General features: G+C 43.7%; 1 protein-coding gene across 1 annotated transcript in view; it reads right to left on the minus strand.

Moving 5' to 3' along the window:
* The window catches only part of PHYHIPL (phytanoyl-CoA 2-hydroxylase interacting protein like), a 149,940-nt gene that overhangs the window by 38,378 nt on the left and 92,058 nt on the right, over window positions 1-19,504 (minus strand). The window contains exon 3 of the mRNA XM_055001890.1: window positions 354-528. Coding sequence (XP_054857865.1) covers window positions 354-528 — 175 coding nt within the window. The remainder of the gene's footprint in view (window positions 1-353; window positions 529-19,504) is intronic.

Consider the following 19,504-nt stretch of genomic DNA (forward strand, 5'->3'; position numbering starts at 1 on the left):
TTGCTTGTTTTGGTGTGTTGTATTTTTCTACTTGTAATAAATATTTAAATAAATATTTAAATAAGTGTTGTAGAGAAAAATAGAAAATGAAATATGTATTATTTTTCTTTCTTATTTTCAATTTTTGTTATTTTTCTCTCTTTGTACTCCTTGTTTACTTTCTTTTTCTATTCCTCTGCCCTTTCTATTGGAATTTTAATCTTAGCAATAAAATAAAAGGTATTCCTGAAAAAGAAAGAAATGGTGGTCTGCACATGTATGTTTCTGGTGCCAACAAAAGACAGTTTAATACATGAGACACATTTTTAGTTGCTTCTTTTCTATGGGCTGGACCATTGTTATAGAGTCCTTACCTGCAGTACAAAACTCTATGATTTCACTCCATTCTGAAACCATGTAATCACCATCAACTTGCTTCGATGCAGTCTGCACAGCTACCGTGTACTCAGTCCTTGGGCTCAAGAACCAATGGCCACGAACTGTCATTGGCAGAGGAACAGCTTTTGCCACAAGCTTTGTGGGTACATCCTAATTTGGCAGACAAATGGAGGAAAAAAATCAGGCATGAGTAGAGATAATGCTAAGCATTGCCTTATCCCACAGGCTAGACCTTTCTGTGCCCCTAACTGTGGCTGTATGATAGGGGCCTTTTCTGGGGTGGTGCCCCCATGAATGGGAACCCTGACAAAACACCAGGCTTTCGACCAGGCTTTCGACACAAGGCTCAAATGTTCCTTTTCACCTGAGCTTTTAACTGCCTGTATTTACTTACACCTACACGCACACACATTTTTATATATTCATGTAAAACACAAACTCTGTAAGACACACATATTGTGTGTGTTTTATAAATGTTAAATATATATAAATGTTAAGGTTCAAGCAGTGAACCTCTTAGCACTTGAGAATTGAACAATATTCTGCCTTGTGATCACAACCTAAGCATAACATTAAATCAAAATTAATGGAATTCATGCCTTGCTTTCCCCCTCTTAATAGTTTTATTCATATTTATATAATAGATATCAAACATAACAAAGTACAGATCTCACAAGCCAAAAGTAAACACATAAAAACAGACTTTCATTTTATGACATTCTATAAATGATCTAAACAAGAAATAAAGGAAGAGCACTATGATTCAAATCAAGTTATATAACTTCCTTGCTGCAAATAATTTTATCATTAAAAAACTTCCTTTACTTTTGTTTTCCAATTTTAGAGATCAGGAGATTGAGAGCCAGTTTCATGTAGTGGTTAAGAGTGTGGGACTCTAAGAGCCAAAACACACGTTAAGAAATACCTAGGTTCAGCACGTGTTCTCTTACCTCAAGGTTTGCCGGGATCTGTAGGCGTCCTGGAAGCTTAAAGTTTAGCATTTACAGAGCAGCAAAAAGGGGAAGGGAAATACAGGCGCCTGTATTTTAAGCTTTAAGCTTCCAGGACGCCTTTAAGCTTCCAGGACGCCTACAGATCCTTTAAGCTTCCAGGACTTTAAGCTTCCAGGACGCCTACAGATCTTTAAGCTTCCAGGACGCCTACTTTAAGCTTCCAGGACGCCTACAGATCCCGGCAAACCTTGAGGTAAGAGAACACGTGCTGAACCTAGGTATTTCTTAACGTGTGTTTTGGCTCTAATCTGGCGAGCCGGGTTTGATTCCCCACTCCTCCGCTTGAATCCAGCTGCGTGACCTTCGACCAGTCACAGCTCTCTCAGAGATCTCTCAGCCCCACCCACCTCACAGGGTGTTTGTTGTGGGGATAATAGTAGCACACTTTGTAAACTGCTCTGAGTGGGTGTTAAGTTACCCTGAAAGGCAGTATATAAATCAAATGTTGTTGTTATTTACTTGATTTCCAAGAGCAAACTAAATTAATTCAACTAATATAGCTACATATAGTAAAATTTCTTGTAACCTCTTTGGAATTAACTTAAAAATGTTAACAGCAAAACCTCGGATTTATTTATTTATTTATTGTTTTTGATTTTTATTCCGCCCTCCCTGCACAGGCAGGCTTAGGGCGGAATAGAAACCATAACTCCTAAACTTTGTGTCAATATGTCAGAGATTCTCAGCCAATAAGCAGCTGCATGAAGGAAAGCCACCACATATGCAAAAAATTAGAATTAGGCAGATTACATCTATTTGAACATAAAGTATAACTCTCAGATAGTCTGGGTGGAGTAAGTAACAACTGATGTAACATTTTTAAAATATTTTCTTTATACCATAAAGATATTGAAAAGAAAAACCTATAAGTAAAAATATAAGACCAAGACTGTTTTGAAATATAGGGTCTTATTCTATCTATTTTGGAAAATAGTAAAGAGTCCAGTAGCACCTTTAAGACTAACCAACTCCTATTATAACATAAGCTTTTGAGAGCCACAGCTCTCTTCATCAGATGCATGGAGAAGAGAGATGTGGCTCTCGAGAGCTTATGCTACAGTAAGAGTTGGTTAGTCTTAAAGGTGCTACTGGACTCTTTACTATTTCACTACTACAGACTAACACAGATAACTCCTCTGAATCTATATCTATTTTAGAGTATCTTTTTAAAATCTTGTAATGTTATAATTATATTATAAATCCAAGCACTAACATGTTTACCTTTACTTAACAAAATTTGATCAAAAGCTATAACAATCTCCTAAACCAGGATCGTTTGGGGGCATCAGGCCTGGAGGCAGGGTCTGGGATATCAGGCTCTGAGTCCGAGGGCACCAGTACTCAAGCCTCCGATAGGGCTGTCATGCAGGCCTCCTCTCCATGGGGGAGGAGAAAGGTCGGATCTTCCTCCAGCAGCATCTCCAGCACCCCTGAACACATGCGGCGCCTGGCCAAGAGGAAGAGGTGCAGGACCAAAAAGTCCAAGAAGGCAACACGTCACAGGGAAGAGCCTGATTCTACTGAATCATCGAGTGAGTCTTCTTCTGGGAGGAGGATAGGGATTCAGGCCGGGACTATTGAGAGGTGGCTGTCATGGTCCCGGGCATGCCGACTTGGGCCATTTGCTGGTGTGCAGGAAAGGGGTCTGGTTCGACCGGCCCTAGGGCAGTGTGGGAGGCAGACTCAACCAAGGAGCAGCCTCCTCTTTCAGGGGACTATGAGGAGGATGAGGACCCTCCTGGGATCCACTTGTCCCACCACATACTTGACAGGTATTATGTGGATGTGTTTTCTCTCTTGCACCCCAAGGCAGAGTATGGGATCACTTATCCTCCTTCTAGGAAGCGTAAGGACAAGACCAAAAAAGGAGAGGTTGATAGGACCTTTAGCAATTGGTTAGAGGATTTCACTGGTTTTTTGGAGGTAGTATAAGTTGCCTAACCAGAGAGAGGATGGCATCTTTCTAATCACCTTGCCAATGTCCTCTGGGCTCATGCCTTATCTGGGGAGGTGGCTGCCATGGATTATGACAAAGCTTTTCGTAAGTGCGCATCTCACATGCCTAGACGCAATGGGACCTTTTCAGCCAGAAGCTCTGGTTATGGCTAATGGACCCTCATAGGAAGAGAAAATCCGAGGCTTCCTGCCTGGGGCCGTGGGGTGTCAGGAGTGGTCAGGGCACTTGCTGGGAGTGTAACCAGGGTGAGTATCAACAGACAGGTTGCAAATTTGAACACTTATGTGACAACTGCTTCGGGCCACACCCCCGCCCCTCTTGCCCCGGCTAAGGTTCTAGTCAGCTGCCCTTTCATGGCAGCCACCCCTCCTCCACAGTGGCTCACAAGGAGGGAGGCTCTGACAGCTCCAGCAGATCCACCACCCAGCCCCAAGTCCCTAGTAAATAGTGAGGCATCTGAGCAATTGGCCTTGGCCCCCTCCCCTATTCAGAGGGAGGCCCTGCATCTCTTGTTGGATGGCTACCCCAACAGAACAGCAGCAAAATATTTGTGGGAGGGATTCACAGCTGGTTTTCTCATCCCGTTCACTGGTCCTCGGGTGCCTACGTCCATTGATAATTTGAAATCCACCAGGGAATTGTCAGAGATTGTAGCCGCCATGCTGTCTAAAGAGATTGGGGCAGGCCGGGTTGCCGGCCCTTTTGCTTTCCCCCCTCCCTAATCTAAGAGTGTCTCCATTAGAGGTGGTTCCCAAAAAGGCCCCTGGTGAGTATTGCCTCATCCATCATCTATCATACCTGAAGGCTCATCAGTTAATGACACTATTCCCCCAGAGCTCTGTTCCATGCGTCATGCGTCTTTCAATCAAGTACAGTCCTGTGGCCCCGGTGCCCTTATGGCAAAATGTGATATCCAGTCAACTCCTGCCTGTCCACCCTGATGACTTTTGCCTGCTTGGATTCAAGTTCAAAGGGGTGTGGTATGTAGACAAAGCTATACCTATGGGCTGCTCTGCAGCATATGCGGCTTTCAAGGCTTTTAGCACCTTCCTTGAATGGGCTGCTAAGGGCCATCTGGGGTGCACTCAAATCATGTACTACCTTAACGAGTTCCTGATCGCTGGGCCAGCTGGTGGTTCCACCTGCTGTGACAGATTGATGCAGTTCCAGGCCCTTGCTGTGGAACTGGGTGTCGCTTTAGCTAAGGAAAAATCAGAAGGACCCGCCTCTCGCCTTACTTACCTGGTAATAGAACTTGATTCCATTGCTGGGTACTCACGACTTCTACGAGGCAAGCTACACTCCCTGTGGGACCTTATTGGCTCGATCCTAACATCGCCCAAGTGCAAAGTATTACAGTCTCTTATTGGTCATCTTAACTATGCTAGCAGGGTAGTTGCCCCTGGCCGCCCTTTTTGTGCCCAGCTTTCCCGAGCCATGGCAGGGATTCCTCCCCTGGCATCACATCAGTGTCAACAGTGGCATGAAAGAAGACTTGTGGGTTTGGCTATAGTGGTTGGAGAATTCCTCAACCACTATAATGGGGTTTCTTTCGGGCAGGATACATGGGCAGCAAGTTTTGACCTGCAGGTGCACTCAGATGATGCTGGGAGCAGGGGCTTTGGGGTCTACCTACAGGGCCATTGGTGTGCCCAGCCATGGCTTCCCCAATGGCAAGGGTTGGACTTGCTTAGGGGACTTATGTTCCTGGAGCTCTTTCCCATCTTGGTAGCAGTCCCCATTTGGGGGGAACACTTCAGGAATAAAAGGGTCCTTTTCTGGTGTGACAACATGGCTGTTGTCAAGGTCCTTAACAGGCAGTCCTCATGCTCTGAGCAGGTCATGCGTTTGGTGCACAGGTTTGTCCTGACGTGCCTGGAAGCTAACATCTCTTTTTCTGTGAAGCATGTAGCAGGCACTGATAGCAACGTCGCTGATTCATTGTCTCATTTCCGGACAGAGTGATTCGTTGCCATGGTGCCAGAAGCAAGGCAAGACCCAGACCCATTCCTGGTGGAGCTTTGGAGCCTTGGGAGCTCTCCATAGTCCAGGGAGTATTGGCATCTGTTGCACCGTGTATGAGCAAAGTTTATTGCATGGCCCTGTCTAGCTTCCTGTCCCTTTCTGCCAGATCAGGGGGAGGAGGTTCCCTACCCACTTCTGGAGGTTTGGTCTTATGCTATCTGGCCCACTTGAGGGATCAGGGATTTGCTCCTTGGACCATGACATGCCACCTTACTGCTATTTCATTATTCAGCAAGGCGTGTGGCTTTCCGGGCCCCTGTGATTCATTCCCTGCCAGGCGGACCATCGAGGGTTGGAAGCGATTGGCCCTGCCCCTCCTGACCCTTGCAAGCCCATTACATACACTGTTCTGTTATGGTTCCTGGGGCAGCTTCCCCATATCTGCCACTCAAAATACGAGGTTACGTTATTTGAGGCATTTACTTTGGCTTTCTTTGACTGAAATCTCTTCCTTGGCTGATTTTCCTTCTTCTTAGATGGTAACACCTTCTCCTTTTCTTTGTCCTCCACCAGATATCTCTCCAAGGCCTCACCAAAGAGATTTGTTAAAGTAAAAAGGATTGCCGCGGCCCTTGCTTGTGCTGCTGGATCTACGTCCCATTTTCTCAACCAAGTATTTCTCCTGGCCACTACATTGAAACCCATAGCTCTGGAAGAGAAGTGAAGGGCATGGCATCCATGGTGAAGGCTGTGGCAAGCGCTATCTTTTTGACCTCATCTTTGATTTCTTTGAAAACATTACTTTTGGCTACAGCCAAATCAGAAGTCCAAGAGAAAGCCGCCCTGGCAAATGAGCCAGTCACTGACACTCTGAATGAAGTAGAAGACACCTCAAAGTTTCTACGGAAAGCTTGCTCAATCCGTCTGTCACAGGGGTCTTTTGGTAAGCCATCTGCTCCCATAGGAAGGACTGAAGTGGTTGCAAGACAAGACACTGGATTGTCCACCATTGGCAATTTTGTTTTCTTTGTTGCATCTGCTGTGTCAATGAGTAAAACTTGTTGACAACAGGATGGCTGGCTTTAGATTTTGCTGGGACCTCCCATTCAGCCTTCAAGATGATATGAAAAACCTCAGGCAGAGGCACACCAGACTGTACGGGGCTTTTCTTTGGTAGGACCCGTTCTAATCCCTGAGGAAAAGCAGAGTCCGCCTGCTTTTTGTCTGCAGCCATAGGTGTAATTTCTAGTACTCTCAGAACTTTTGGCAGTAGCCTGGCATAAACCTCCTGAGGAAAGAGCCTCACCTGCATTTGCGTCAGGGAGTCCTCCTCTTCCTCTGATAATTCTCCTTCTTCCACAGTCGAAGAAAGTTCAGACCTATCTGAGATTGACACATCTTCGTCCCCTTAAGGGTTAGAGTCCCCTTGAGAAACTTCCTCCTCCCCCCCTTCTTTTTTAGACTTAGGTGGGGACCATGAGGACCTACATCCCTTTCCCTTCTTAGTTGGGCGCCCTCTTTTACACTGCCCTTGTCAAGTTCAAGTTCAAGTTAGCCTTTATTGGCATATATCAGCAATTCAAGTTATCCACTTACAAAAAAGAAAGAACAAAGTTAAAAGAGTACTGCATTACAAATACATAAATACATTTAGAGCTTATTTCCTCATGATATCCTTTCACGCAGTACTTCAAAGTACTTCAAACTTCAAAGCAGAATGGAGAAACGTAGCCACCTTCTCAATGACATCATGAAAGGAATCATTCAACTGTCTATAGACCTTGAGCGAGTCAGAGCAATCCATCATACTAGCTAAAACAGATTTTAAATATGTTTGACGTATACCAGCGTACAATTCAGCTAGATGCTGTTTATGTGAACAAAAATGTGTTGAGTCAATTACACATGTTCTTTTGCACGGTCACTGCCCTTGTCTATTTGCAGAACCAGAGTCCTCTTTACTGAATCCATGTTCTTTGAGCACTTCCTTAAACTCCCTCCAAAGTTCTGTACTGATCCATGACAATAAACTAGCTTTGGTCCCTGGCCTTGGAATGTCTGGTTCAGTATTGCAGTTCCCTTCACCCCGGGGTGACTGATGGGGAGGGATGGAGGCTGGGGAACTTTGCAAGTCCAGACTGCATAAGGCACTCCCAGAACTAGTAATGGGGGTTAGGCCTGCCTTGGATGCCATAGTCACTCATTAAGGCTAACCCTTGCTGAGCAAGATGGAAGGTGGGAAGGAGGGGGAGGGGCAATGGCGCACGGGTAAAGCTATTCTGGGGGGCCTCTTACCACCCTCTTCATTGCTGTGGTGTCTTCTGTTCAGGCGGGATCAGAAATGGCTGAAAACAAGTGCGCCGACGCCAAGCAGAGCTGGAAAAAAGGCATCACAAGCAGCCCTGACATTGCTCTACTGGCGCTCACTGCCTTGAGGGAGAGGCCTCCGAATGAGCCATGCAGAGTGGGAGGAAGCAGGTTCGCTCAACGTCGCTCTACTGGCGTCCTCGGCTCAACCGTGCTCCCTGCGGCAGCCCTGAAAAGCTAGCAGGGAGAGTCTTTCAGCCCGGAGGCAGGAGAGATGTGCGGGAGCCGGTGCGGAGGCTGTGGAAGCTAGGCAAGCCTAGTGCTGTCAGCTCTGCGGCTCACCCTTATCGCTTCTCCAATGCGTCGGGGAGAGGGGGAGGCACAAATGGCCTGCCCTTCCCCATGAGCCTTCTTCTCCATCCGAGCTTTCTGGTTGCTGCTGGGATCAAGGGCTCCCACAGAGCTCTACAGCCAACGTCCTGCACTAAGGTAGGGTCAGAAAAAACTGTAGAGCTGTGGGAGAGCCCCTAGCCAACCGGGATCAATCAAGGTCAACTGACCCTGCACTGGAGGAGGAGCTGTTCCCATTAGTGAGGACTGATCCACTCCCTTAGGACCACCGGAGAATGGAAAGTTACAATATTACCTACAACAGAGTAATGGCTGGATAAGATGATGGAGTATGCCAAGATGGCTAAACTTGCATCTTTGATTAAAGAAAAGTCGCTGGATAAATATATTGTAACCTGGAAGCCCCTTATAGACTTTTTGTGGGACACAGAGATAAATGAACTGATGGTTTGTGTTTTTGAAGATTAGGAGGTGGAGAAAAATGTATTAGAGGAAAGGAGATATAGTCATTTAGGGTTAATTTGGAGTTAAGGTATAACTTTGATTGTAAGGTTAAATTTGGAGTTAGTGTATAATATGTAATACTTATATATCTTTTCACAGAGAAAATCTGTGCTTATTCCTAATTTCTTTTATTCTTTCTTTTTGCTTTTCCTGTTCTTTTTTTCCTTTCTTTTAGTTATGAGTTTTTCTTTGTTTTCTTTTTATTGTTTTTTTAAAAGTTTCAATAAAAATATAAAAAAAATAATCTGTGTTCTTCACCAAATATTTTCTCATAAAGCTGTATCACATTAATACAGAATGGCAGTCTGCAACAGCCTAATTTTTAAATAATGAACATTAATTTGTATTTCAAACACATTCATGTATAAACAGTGGGAGGAAATACTCATAACTTTCCCTCACTGTATATGAATCGAAATCTGTGCCTATAGCCCTGCTCCTGCCAACAACCACCAGAGAGCTAAGTATCTGGCATGACTGCTAAAGCCTATAAAACTCCTCCTTGATGCTAGTCAGCAACAGCTAGCACAAAGAGAGGATTGTGGCATTTTATTTTAAACTTGCCTTGGACCCTTACTGCAGCTCCTCCTTGAGTTACCTTAAACTTTTACCTTGGGACGGACCTTTCTTTTATCTCCCACACACAGAGTTTCAGTTGTTATCTACTTTGTCCAGAGTTCTTACCTCAAGAACACCATTCATTTAGGGTTTGAACCGCCCTGTGGTGTTTTGCCCCCTTTGTGTGACCTATATATTGCTGTTTTCCTGACTTCCTCAGTGTTCCCAAAAGGTTTTTTCTGCCAACAAAGGCTTTTGCCTTAAATCTCTTCCATTTAACTAGTATTATAGGAATTATATTAGTTATAGTTATGGTAGTGTGACAGAATGGTCAGTGTGTGGGGGTGGCAGTGAGGTAAAAAGGGATTTTATATTCCAGAAGAAACAGGCATTTAGCTTAATCAGATGTGGAATTTATTTATAAGTACATATGAGTGATAGATGCAAAGTATTGATAAGCATATTGGTCTCAGAATAAATTCATAAACATGGTGATGTCAAAACAGTTATATATTCTTAAGAGTATATCCACAAGCACAGTCAACAAAGACTCATTTCCCACACAGTTCTTCACTCACAAAATAATTCTCTCCTCTTGTCCTCACAGACACAGACTCACTCAGGTGTCCACTGTCTGACTGAACTAAAGTTTCATTTGGGACTGCGCAGACACAAGCTGGCCTTGGAGAGAGATTTTCCAGCTCTAAAAACTGGAAAGGGGGCACTTTGCTTTTACTGCACATGTACCAGATCCTTTCCCGCCAAAACACAAGTAGGTAAGCAGAGCACCTCCACTTCCCTCAGTTCTTTTGCCACCATCAAGAGATGTTTTTTCAAGCTCTTTCTCTTTGCTTACCACAATTTCTTCACTCCTGAATCTTTTTGATCTCTTCATGTCTCAAAAATTGCTGTTTAAAAATGTTCACAATGTGAAACAAAAATGCCTCAAACTGATGAGCACGATCTTTGCCTGTTTTGTCTTTGTGAAGCTCACAATGTATCGGGATACAGGCACTCTCAGAGGTTCATGCAGAAAGTCAGAAGTGACAGAGCTTCTTGGCTCAAAGCGGCTTTATGGGGAAAAGTTTTCTCCAGCTCAGATACACTGACAGCAAAGTCTTCAGCCATGATATAACCATCAGTCCAATCCAAACTGTCATCTTCGGTTCTGAGGGCCAAATCTCCAGATCCAAAGAAATGCCAACCATCGGTTCCAACTGTTCTCCCATCAGAGTCCCATTTGACAATTAGTGATCCCCTTCCTGGTTGCTCACAGGAACGCAGGAAACATTACTCACCAGATCCAACCTGTCCGGAACATGCCACCTCCGAACCACCTGCTAAGAAGGCAAAAAGTAAGCCTAAACATCAAAAGCAGTCAGCGTCTGCTACTTGAGTAAACTACTTTGAGGTCTCTAATCTGTCTCGAACTCCTTCATCTCCTTGTATTCAATTGCTCCAGGGGGTGAGGGAGACAATGCTCCATTTGATGACTTTACTGCTCCAAGTTTACCTTCGGAACCAACACTAGTTCCTATGATTTCTCGAGCCTTCCCAATATTTGGACCAACAACAACAGCCCTCTGCCTTGTGCAATCTCCTCCCTGGCCCCACAATTGTGTGCACCTTGGTCTACAGTTCCAATGCCATCACCTGTAAATAACTGGAAGGACTTTATGAACTGGCTGCAGTCTGCCCCTGCGTTCTCACAGTTCCAAGGGTTGCACTCAGTTCATATTTCATCAGCTCCGGGTCTTTGGTCAGTTTTGCTGCCAAAGGTTCCAGTGCCAGTTCTGACCTTGTTGGTTCCAACAGCCTCCATTCCTGGAGCTCCATCCATTCTGACCTGTCATTTCTGACCACAATTGCCTACCTTCTCAGATTCAAATTATGATGAGAATATATCTCATGTTCCGATGTAGCATCAGATCTGTCACCAGAAGAGGCTGTAGGTGATACCACATCATCTTCCCCCAACAAGGACTTCCACTTGTTTTTGTCCCAGGATCCATCCTGGGGCCTCTTCTGTTCAACATATTTATAAATTATTTGGATGAAGGAATAGAGGTAATGCTTATTAAATCTGTAGATGATATTAAATTGGGAGGGGTAGCAAATATGGTTGAAGACAGAGTAAGGATACAGGATGATCTTGACAGGCTGGAAAACTGGGCTAAAACAAATAAAATGAATTTCAACACAGAAATGAATGCAAAGTTCTGCATTTAGGAAGGAAAAATCAAATGCATGATTACAGGATGGGGGAGATGTGTCTTGGCAGTAGAATATGCGAAAAGGATCTAGTGGTCTTAGTAGACCATACACTGAACATGAGTCAGCAGAGTGATATGGTAGCTAAAAAGGCAAATGTGGTTTTGGGTTGTAACAACAGAAGCCTAGAGTCCAGATCACGAGAAGTGATGGTTTCGCTCTACTCTGCTCTGGTTAGACCTCACCTAGAGTATTGGGTTCAGTTTTGGGCACCACAATTTGCAAAGGCGATAGACAAGGTAAAACATGTCCAGAGGAAGGCAACAAAGATGGTGAGGGTCTGGAGACCAAGACCTATGAGGAAAGGTTGAAGGAGCTCAGAACGTTTAACCTGGAGAGGAGACGACTGAGAGGTGATATAACCATTTAAAGTACTTGAAGGGCTGCAATATAGAGGATGGTGCGGAATGTTTTCTCTTGCCCCAGAAGGTTGGACCAGAACCAACGGCTTGGAATTAAATCAAGAGTTTTTGGCTAAACATTAGAACTTCCTGACAGTTAGAGCAGTCCTTCAGTGGAATAGGCTTCCTCGGGAGGTAGTGGGCGCTTCTTCTTTGGAGGTTTTTGAGCAGAGTCTAGATGGCCATCTGACAGCAATGCTGATTCTGTGAACCTGGGCAGATCACAAGAGGGAGGGCAGAAGGGGTTACATCAGTGCTTGCAGCCCTTCTTATATGCCCAGGGTAATGCTGTTAGCCACCGTGGGTTCAGGTAGCAATTTTCCCCAGGCCAGTTTGGCTAGGGATCCTGGAGGTGTTCTGACATCTTCTGGGCATGGAGCTGGGGTGACACTGGGGCAGTTGAAGGGAGGTATTTGTGAATGTCTGTATTGTGCAGGGGGTTGGACTAGATGACCCTAGAGGTACTTTCCAACCCTATGATTCTATGATTCTTAGAACAGATGATGAACATGATCAGGGCATTGGAGTTGGATGTCTTGACTTCTATTCCAAAACCTAAGAGTAAGGTGTTGCAGGCCTTGTATTCCAATGCAATTGCTTCTATAGCCTTCCTGCTGGTAAGAAGCTGTTGGATATTGCTAACAGTATGTGGAAAAATCCATCCCCCATCCCTGCTACCTCTTGAAAGATCAAGAAAGCAGCAGGATTGCCTACCCTCACCCATCTTCTTTGGTGACTGAGGAGGTGCAGACCCAATAAGGCTCTGGGTGACAGAGAGAGCAGAAATTCTGCCCAGAAAGAACATAGACGTGTCTGACTTAATGCTGGTTAGTCAGAACTTAGATTTGTGTTCTTCAGGAGCAGGCTTGGGAGAATGTGGTTGGGCTAGTTTCGCTCTTGGCATTGGTACTCTCTTGGCGGTATGGCGTTGAGCCAACTGATAGGAGCTTTGAGTATAAGGTTGGGATAACTTCTGGGGTGATGCTGGTAAGTTTGAGGACCTTGGTATCTAGGCCTGGGTTGTTGTGGTTGGGAGGGGCAATGATACCAAGAGATCTTGCAGTTTGGTTGGTTTTTATTCATTTGGTTCAAGGAGTCATCTATTTTCTCTGAAAACAGCAGTGAGGCCTTGAAGGGAAAATCCTCAATCTTGTTCTTTTTATCCCAAGGAAGAACTGTTGAACATAACAAAGTGTGATGCCACATAACACTGGCAAACTCCATGGATCTGGCCAAACAATCCGCAATGTGTCTCCCATGGTCATCTTCTGTTTGGCTAATTTGGTGTCATCTCCTTGAAGGACCCTCACAAGGGTGCAGCGATCATTAAGGAGATCTTGAATATAGTTGGAGAGCCTCACCCACAAAAATAAATTATAGGAACCCATGATGGCTTGAAAGTTTGTGATTCTAAATTTCAGCCGCAGCCAACTGCATCTAATTTTCTGACAGTTTTGCTGTCTTTTGTTTAATTTTTGGCCAATAGCAATTTCAGGTCCATCTGCTATTAATCCTACGTCTACCCAAGTGATCAGTTACTGGACATACACGTGCAATTCTTAACAAGTCCATCCTACCTTTTCTCTGCACCATTAATTGCGTGGATCAAATGTAACTTGTTTTCTTTTCTTAAGTGACTGTTGATATGATTTGCCCAATTTACCTAAAGATCTATGTGGATTGAATGTTATTTCTTCTAGAAAACCAGAGTAAAACAAAAGGTATCCCTTCAAGGACCTATGAAAGAGTGGGAAACAAAAATCTACAAAAAGAAACAAAAATTTACACCCACAGGCAATGAAAAATCTATTAGTAGTTAACATACAAACTTATGCAGCAGATATATATCAAAATATAATGGAATCTGGTGACCATATTACAAGAAACCATGAATGGCAAAAATACAAAAAGCCTGGTGAGCTTCATAAAAACATTCCAAATTACAAGGCATATGAGAAATTACATGAGACCTGGTAAACGTCAACTAAGGTGGTACTGAGTGAGGCTGCTTCATGATCCCTGGGATAGTTTGGCATACTGTATTGTTTTAATTAATTTTAGTAACTTATATAAACTGTGATAAAGGACTTAATTATTAGTCAATGTTTGGTGAATTGTGACGGCCTATGGCTATAGACAATAAACTCTTTTGACTTTGACTTTGGTAAACGTCATAGAAAAACAATCACATATCCAAAATAATGACAGCTAGCAAAGCACACCAGCTCTTATTGGCTCTCATATAAAGATGTATGCAAATATAATCAATAAGTTACCTGTTAATCAGTTAGCACTAATACAATGATATCCATGTTGGTCTGCAATAAATGAGCAAGGTTCAAGTCCAGTAGCAGCTGAAAGCTCAAGAAGAGTTTCCAAGGACATAAGATTTTGGGTGTCAAGTTTTTCTATCCCAGTCAGAAGGTGAGAGGGGTGTTGCAAAGACGATATGATGTGGAAGTACAATTTCAAATGTAATTAGCTTGATTAGAGCAGGGGATGAAATGTATATGTATATGTATATGTATATGTATATGTATATGTATATGTATATGTATATGTATATGTATATGTATATGTATATGTATATGTATATGTATATGTATATGTATATGTATATGTATATGTATATGTACAGAGAGAGAGAGAGAGAGAAGAATCTTGTGTCCATCTTCAGCTCTGTGGGTTCATTGTTCTGGATTTGCAAATAAACTCAATTTCAGCAATCTCATGTTGTAGTAGCAGGGTATCTTTTAATATCATTCTGGCTTTCTTGATTTGTTTCCTTACTGTATAAGGTTGGTATTGTAATTCCAAAAATGTCTGTTGTAGATCCTATAGGTGAGAATCTCTGTTTGAGGGACTGGAATAGATGTAGCTGTAGAGCTTGTGAATCCTTTCTTTGCTAACATCCTTTGGTAGAAGAGATATATTGATGATGTCATGCTTATACTGGATGATCAGAAACACAGATCCATTGGCGCAGTGGATGAATAACATTAATCCTAACATCCAGTTCACGTGGCAAGGTAGCACTGTATGTGTTAATTTTTTGGACGTCATGATCTTTAAACTAACTTCTTAAAAACTGGTGGTTTGGCCCTTTAGAAAACCAACAGATGGATCCTCTTATTTACATTTTTCTTCTTTTTACACCTTAGGAAAAATGTACCCGTTTCTCAATATTTGAGAATAACGCGCAATTCGTCCAGTTTAGAAGATTTTGACAGTGGATGTAAAGCTCTGGATAGGACTTTTCCCCTTAGAGGCTATCCAATTAATATCATTCAGGAAGCAAGTCATAGGTCAATGAACACTCCATGGAGTGATTTATTGGTCCCGAAGAATAAGCCAAATGATGAGCGAATCAGATGGGCAGTCGATTACACTAACATAGCTCCTGGCATAGCAAACATCATTTGGAAACATCGACAATACATCATTCAGAAACATTGGCACTTAGTAGCCACTATAGAGGGTTGTGAGATGGTACCATCTATTGGCTATAGGAGAACGAAAAATTTGAGGGACACATTAGTTCATTCATCCATGGTAGAAGCTACAGAGATCAGACAACTCCCGAGAGGGCATTTTCCCTATGGCAGGTGTAATATTTGTCCTTTGCAAATTTCTGAGGTTCTCAATCCCATTTACAAACAAACCTTTATATCCATCTTCTTTTTCTACTTGCCAGATGCCCTTTGTTGTTTACTTGATTCAGTGTAGCTGCCCTTTGATGTATATTGGTAGCACCAGCCACCCACTCAAAGTTCGTATTCAGGAACATGCTTCCCAAATTAAACATAAAATAATGGATGCACCACTTGTTGAACATTTCCTTCGACGCCACAGTGAACATAGGGATGTTAAGGTTTCAGTTCTAGAAGTGATAGATACAACTAAATACACCAATGCCCACCAGAAATTATTGCAATTGGAGTCTCAGTGGATTTACCGCTTAAATAGCCAAACACCTTATGGTCTTAACAACTCTTTAGAACTTTCGTGTTATTTATAAGCTACTGTTCCTTTAAATTTAAGTATATAAATCACTCATGTGTTAATGAGCTGCCCGCAGCGTTAGACCGTCTGAGGAAGACCAATATGGTGGTATGATATTGACCTAAGCATTTGCAGTAAGTTGATGGAGCTTTTATAATGAGTGTTATTTATTTTGGATTGTGTAGCACTGTACTGTATTTTAAAAATTGTGTTGCTGTATAATAGATTTGAATGATATGCCTGTGAAGAAGTGATATCATGAAACGGGATGGTTAATACATGCTGGCAAAACCCGTAGGCATGGCACTTTGCCCCTTTGTCATCCTTCAAGCAACTTTTCAGCTTTACATCTTCACAGCTTTACTTCATTGCTTCAGCATATGTTGGACTTACCTTTGAGCACCGGAGTGCACCTACAAGAATCTTGCGCTGATACTTATTGTATGCTACTCCCACCATTTTGGAAATAATTGTACTGTATTACATTGTTTGCTCTCGTGATATTGATTGGTATTAATTAGATTCATTATGTATGTATTTCCATGCAATTAAGCACTTTTTGCACTTGTTGCATTTTACATAAAAGGTTATTAGGTATAATACTCTGTTATTTCTTTAATTGGATACTTCGAGAAGTTTTGTTTTGTTGATGGTCTTAGTTCCTGGAGGAGCTAGCACTTTGTTATTTCATTAATATGTATCCTATATTAATTAATTTTTCCTTATTGAAGCACTTTAAAAACTGACTTTGTTATGGTACAGAGAGCTACTTGGAAAATATAGCTGAATATTTATAAATCACAATAGAAAGGTCTATACTGTGTATTATTGCAAGCAAGATATTGCTTCCCAAGACAGACAAGGAGGGCCTGCACTTCTAATGAGGCCAGGAGGCCCAGAGTCACTATGGCTGCTACTGCCACCTATTGCACCCAGCAGAGGGCCACCAGGAGGAATTCCACAGCTGCTGCAACCACATGATATTCCAGGTGGAGGGCTGCCAGGAGGGATCCCAGTCCAACTGCCGGAAGGGTTCCCAGTACAGCTTCAGGGAGGGGTTCCAGTACAGCCACCCAGAGGTACGTCAGGACCACTATTCCAACAGCCATTAGAGCTACATAAGCTGGAAGCTTGCTTTGAAGGAGACCCTGAAGAACTAGAGTACTTGTTATTGTAAGTAGTAGAGTTCCTATGATAGTGGGGCCACACCTTCCACAACAAAACCAGTCAAGTGAGTTATCTAAGTTCCTGGTCAGCGGGAAGCAGCAGCAAAATGGTATGTCACACTCTATACAGCCAGAGTGCCAGAACTGCAGACTGGGTGTACTTAAGGTGAAATACAAAGACCCCTCAAGGAGGAGAGGGCTAGAACTAAGCTGAAGAGCACGAGACAAGGGAATTGGTCAGTTAGAGAGTTCACAGCAGATTTTAGAGCATGTGCAGCCAAGGTGCAAGATTGGAATGAGTCAGTGAAGGTGGAATTCTTCTGTGCCGACTTGAACCCAGATTTGGTGGCTAAGGCCATGATCCAAGATGACCCATGTACCCTACTCAGGTGGATCCAGTTAGCATATGAGATTGAGAACCAAAGGAAGTGGTGAAATTGTTCCGTCTCCAACATCAGGCAGTACCAGGGCAAGAGGCAAGTGACTACCGACAGGGAGAAGAACCGTGTCTGTGGAAGCTAACAACCTTGATAGGAAAGGAGTGGAGGAGGAAGCACGGATTGTGCCTGTGAAGTAGGGCCACCAGTCACTTTGCTGACAAATGCCCGGGTGAGAAAAAAGCCCTTCCTGAGAAGGAACGGAGTTCCATGTGAAAATTGTCAGGCTGCCAGAAAACCAGAAGAGCACCAAAGTGACCCCATGAGAAGTCAGCAGTGGCTGGAACGGATGGAGGGACTGATACCCCAACCAGCACCAAAGAGCAGGTCCCAGAAAAGCCAGTGCTGCAAATGGTGAGACCACAAGGAGATTTCATTTTCATCCTTAGCACTCTAGTAAACCCAAAAGGGGACTCATATCAGGGTCTGGGCTTTAATAGACATGAGGTGCAGCAGAGACTTAATTACTCCTGCTCTAGTAATGGACTTGTGACTTGACCTGGTGAAGTTAACAGATCCTATTATGTTTGAGGAGATGGATGGAACCCTCATGAAGGGGGCCCCTGCCACTTACGAGACTGAGTTAACCCCCCTGGGGATGGGAAGTCATTGGGAGGAAAGGGCTTTTATAGTGAGTCCAACTGCTCCATTCCTGGCTGTGTTAGGAGTGCATTGGCTCCAGGATCATGAACCGTACATCCAGTGGAAAGTGGGGCAAATATATTTCCCAGCAGAAGACTGTATTGTAAACAGCATGTGTGGGACCTTAAGTGAGGGCCCCACCCCACTACGATGCCCGAGACTGTGTGCCTCACCCAGGAGGAAATTAAGGAAATTCCACCCAAGTATCAGGACTTGAGGCAAGTGTTTGAGGAGGAGGAGGCTGATGAGCTCCCCCCTCATCAAGCCACGAATTGCACCATTGAGCTGATTCCCAGACAGGCCCTTCTCAAGGGGAAGCTACATTCCATGAGCCCAGCAGAATATGAGAAGCTCTGTAAATTCATTGACAAAAACTTGGCAAGGGGTTTTATCAGGCCTGCGAGCTTCCCTCACAAAGCCCCAGTATTGTTCTGGAAGAAAAAGGATGGGAGGTTAAGACTGTGTATGGAATACAGAGGGATCAATGCAGTTTCCAACTTCAGTGCTTACCAGCTCCCCCTAATCAGAGACTTATTTGGGTTGTTGCCAAAGGGAAAATCTTTACTAAGTTGGACTAAAGAGATGCTTACTTCAGAGTCTGCATCAAGGAGGGGGATGAGTGGAAAACCACCTTCAATATGCCCCTTGGGCAATTTGAGTATTTAGTAATGCTGTTTGGGCTCCAGGGAGCGCTGGGGTTTTTTATGAAGCTGATCAACGAGGTACTACACAGGTTATTGTACAAAGGGGTGATACAATACATCGACAATACAAAGGGGTGATAGTTTATCTGGATGATGTTTTGATCTACATGGACAGCTACAAAGAGCATGTGAAACTGGTCAGAGAAGTGTTGAGCACTCTTTATCCAAATAAACTGTATTCTAAATTGTCCAAGTGTGAGTTCCATAAGGAGAAGCTGGACTTTCTAGGATATTGTGTCTCCCCAAAGGGCTTGGGGATGGACTTGGCCAAGGTGCAGGATGTGTCAGGGTGAGAAGCCCCTACAACAAGATGGCAGCTTCAATCCTTCCTGGGCTTTGCAAACATTTACAGACCATTCATAAAGAATTTTGCCCCGACTACCCTGCTGTTAACGACTAAAGGAAAGGGGCCAGACAAAGCTAAGCTGAGTGCTAAACTGGCCTGGTCTACTGAGTGTCAGGAAGCGTTTGACAGGTTAAAAACCCTATTTACATTAGAACCCATCCTGGGTCACCCTGATGAAAACAGGAAGTTCATTGTGCAGGTGGATGCCAGTGATACTGCAATGGGGGGAGTGATATTGCAGGAGGGGGACGATGGGAGGCTTCACCCCTGTGCTGATGTCTCCTGGAAGTTTTTAGATGCAGAGAAACACTTGTCTGTGTGGGACAAGGAAGCAGCAGCTGTTTAGTTAGTCCTGTCGATTTGGAGATACTGGAAGCCCCCAGGACGCCCCGATGGTTGGGCGCGAAACAGCTCCCGTGGATGGAGTTCTTTTCAAAGTTCCAATTTACACTCAAACACCTCCCCAGGATATTGAATTTCCTAGCAGATGCTCTGTCCTGCC

This window comes from Eublepharis macularius, chromosome 17 (assembly GCF_028583425.1).
Source record: "Eublepharis macularius isolate TG4126 chromosome 17, MPM_Emac_v1.0, whole genome shotgun sequence".
NCBI lineage: Eukaryota > Metazoa > Chordata > Lepidosauria > Squamata > Eublepharidae > Eublepharis > Eublepharis macularius.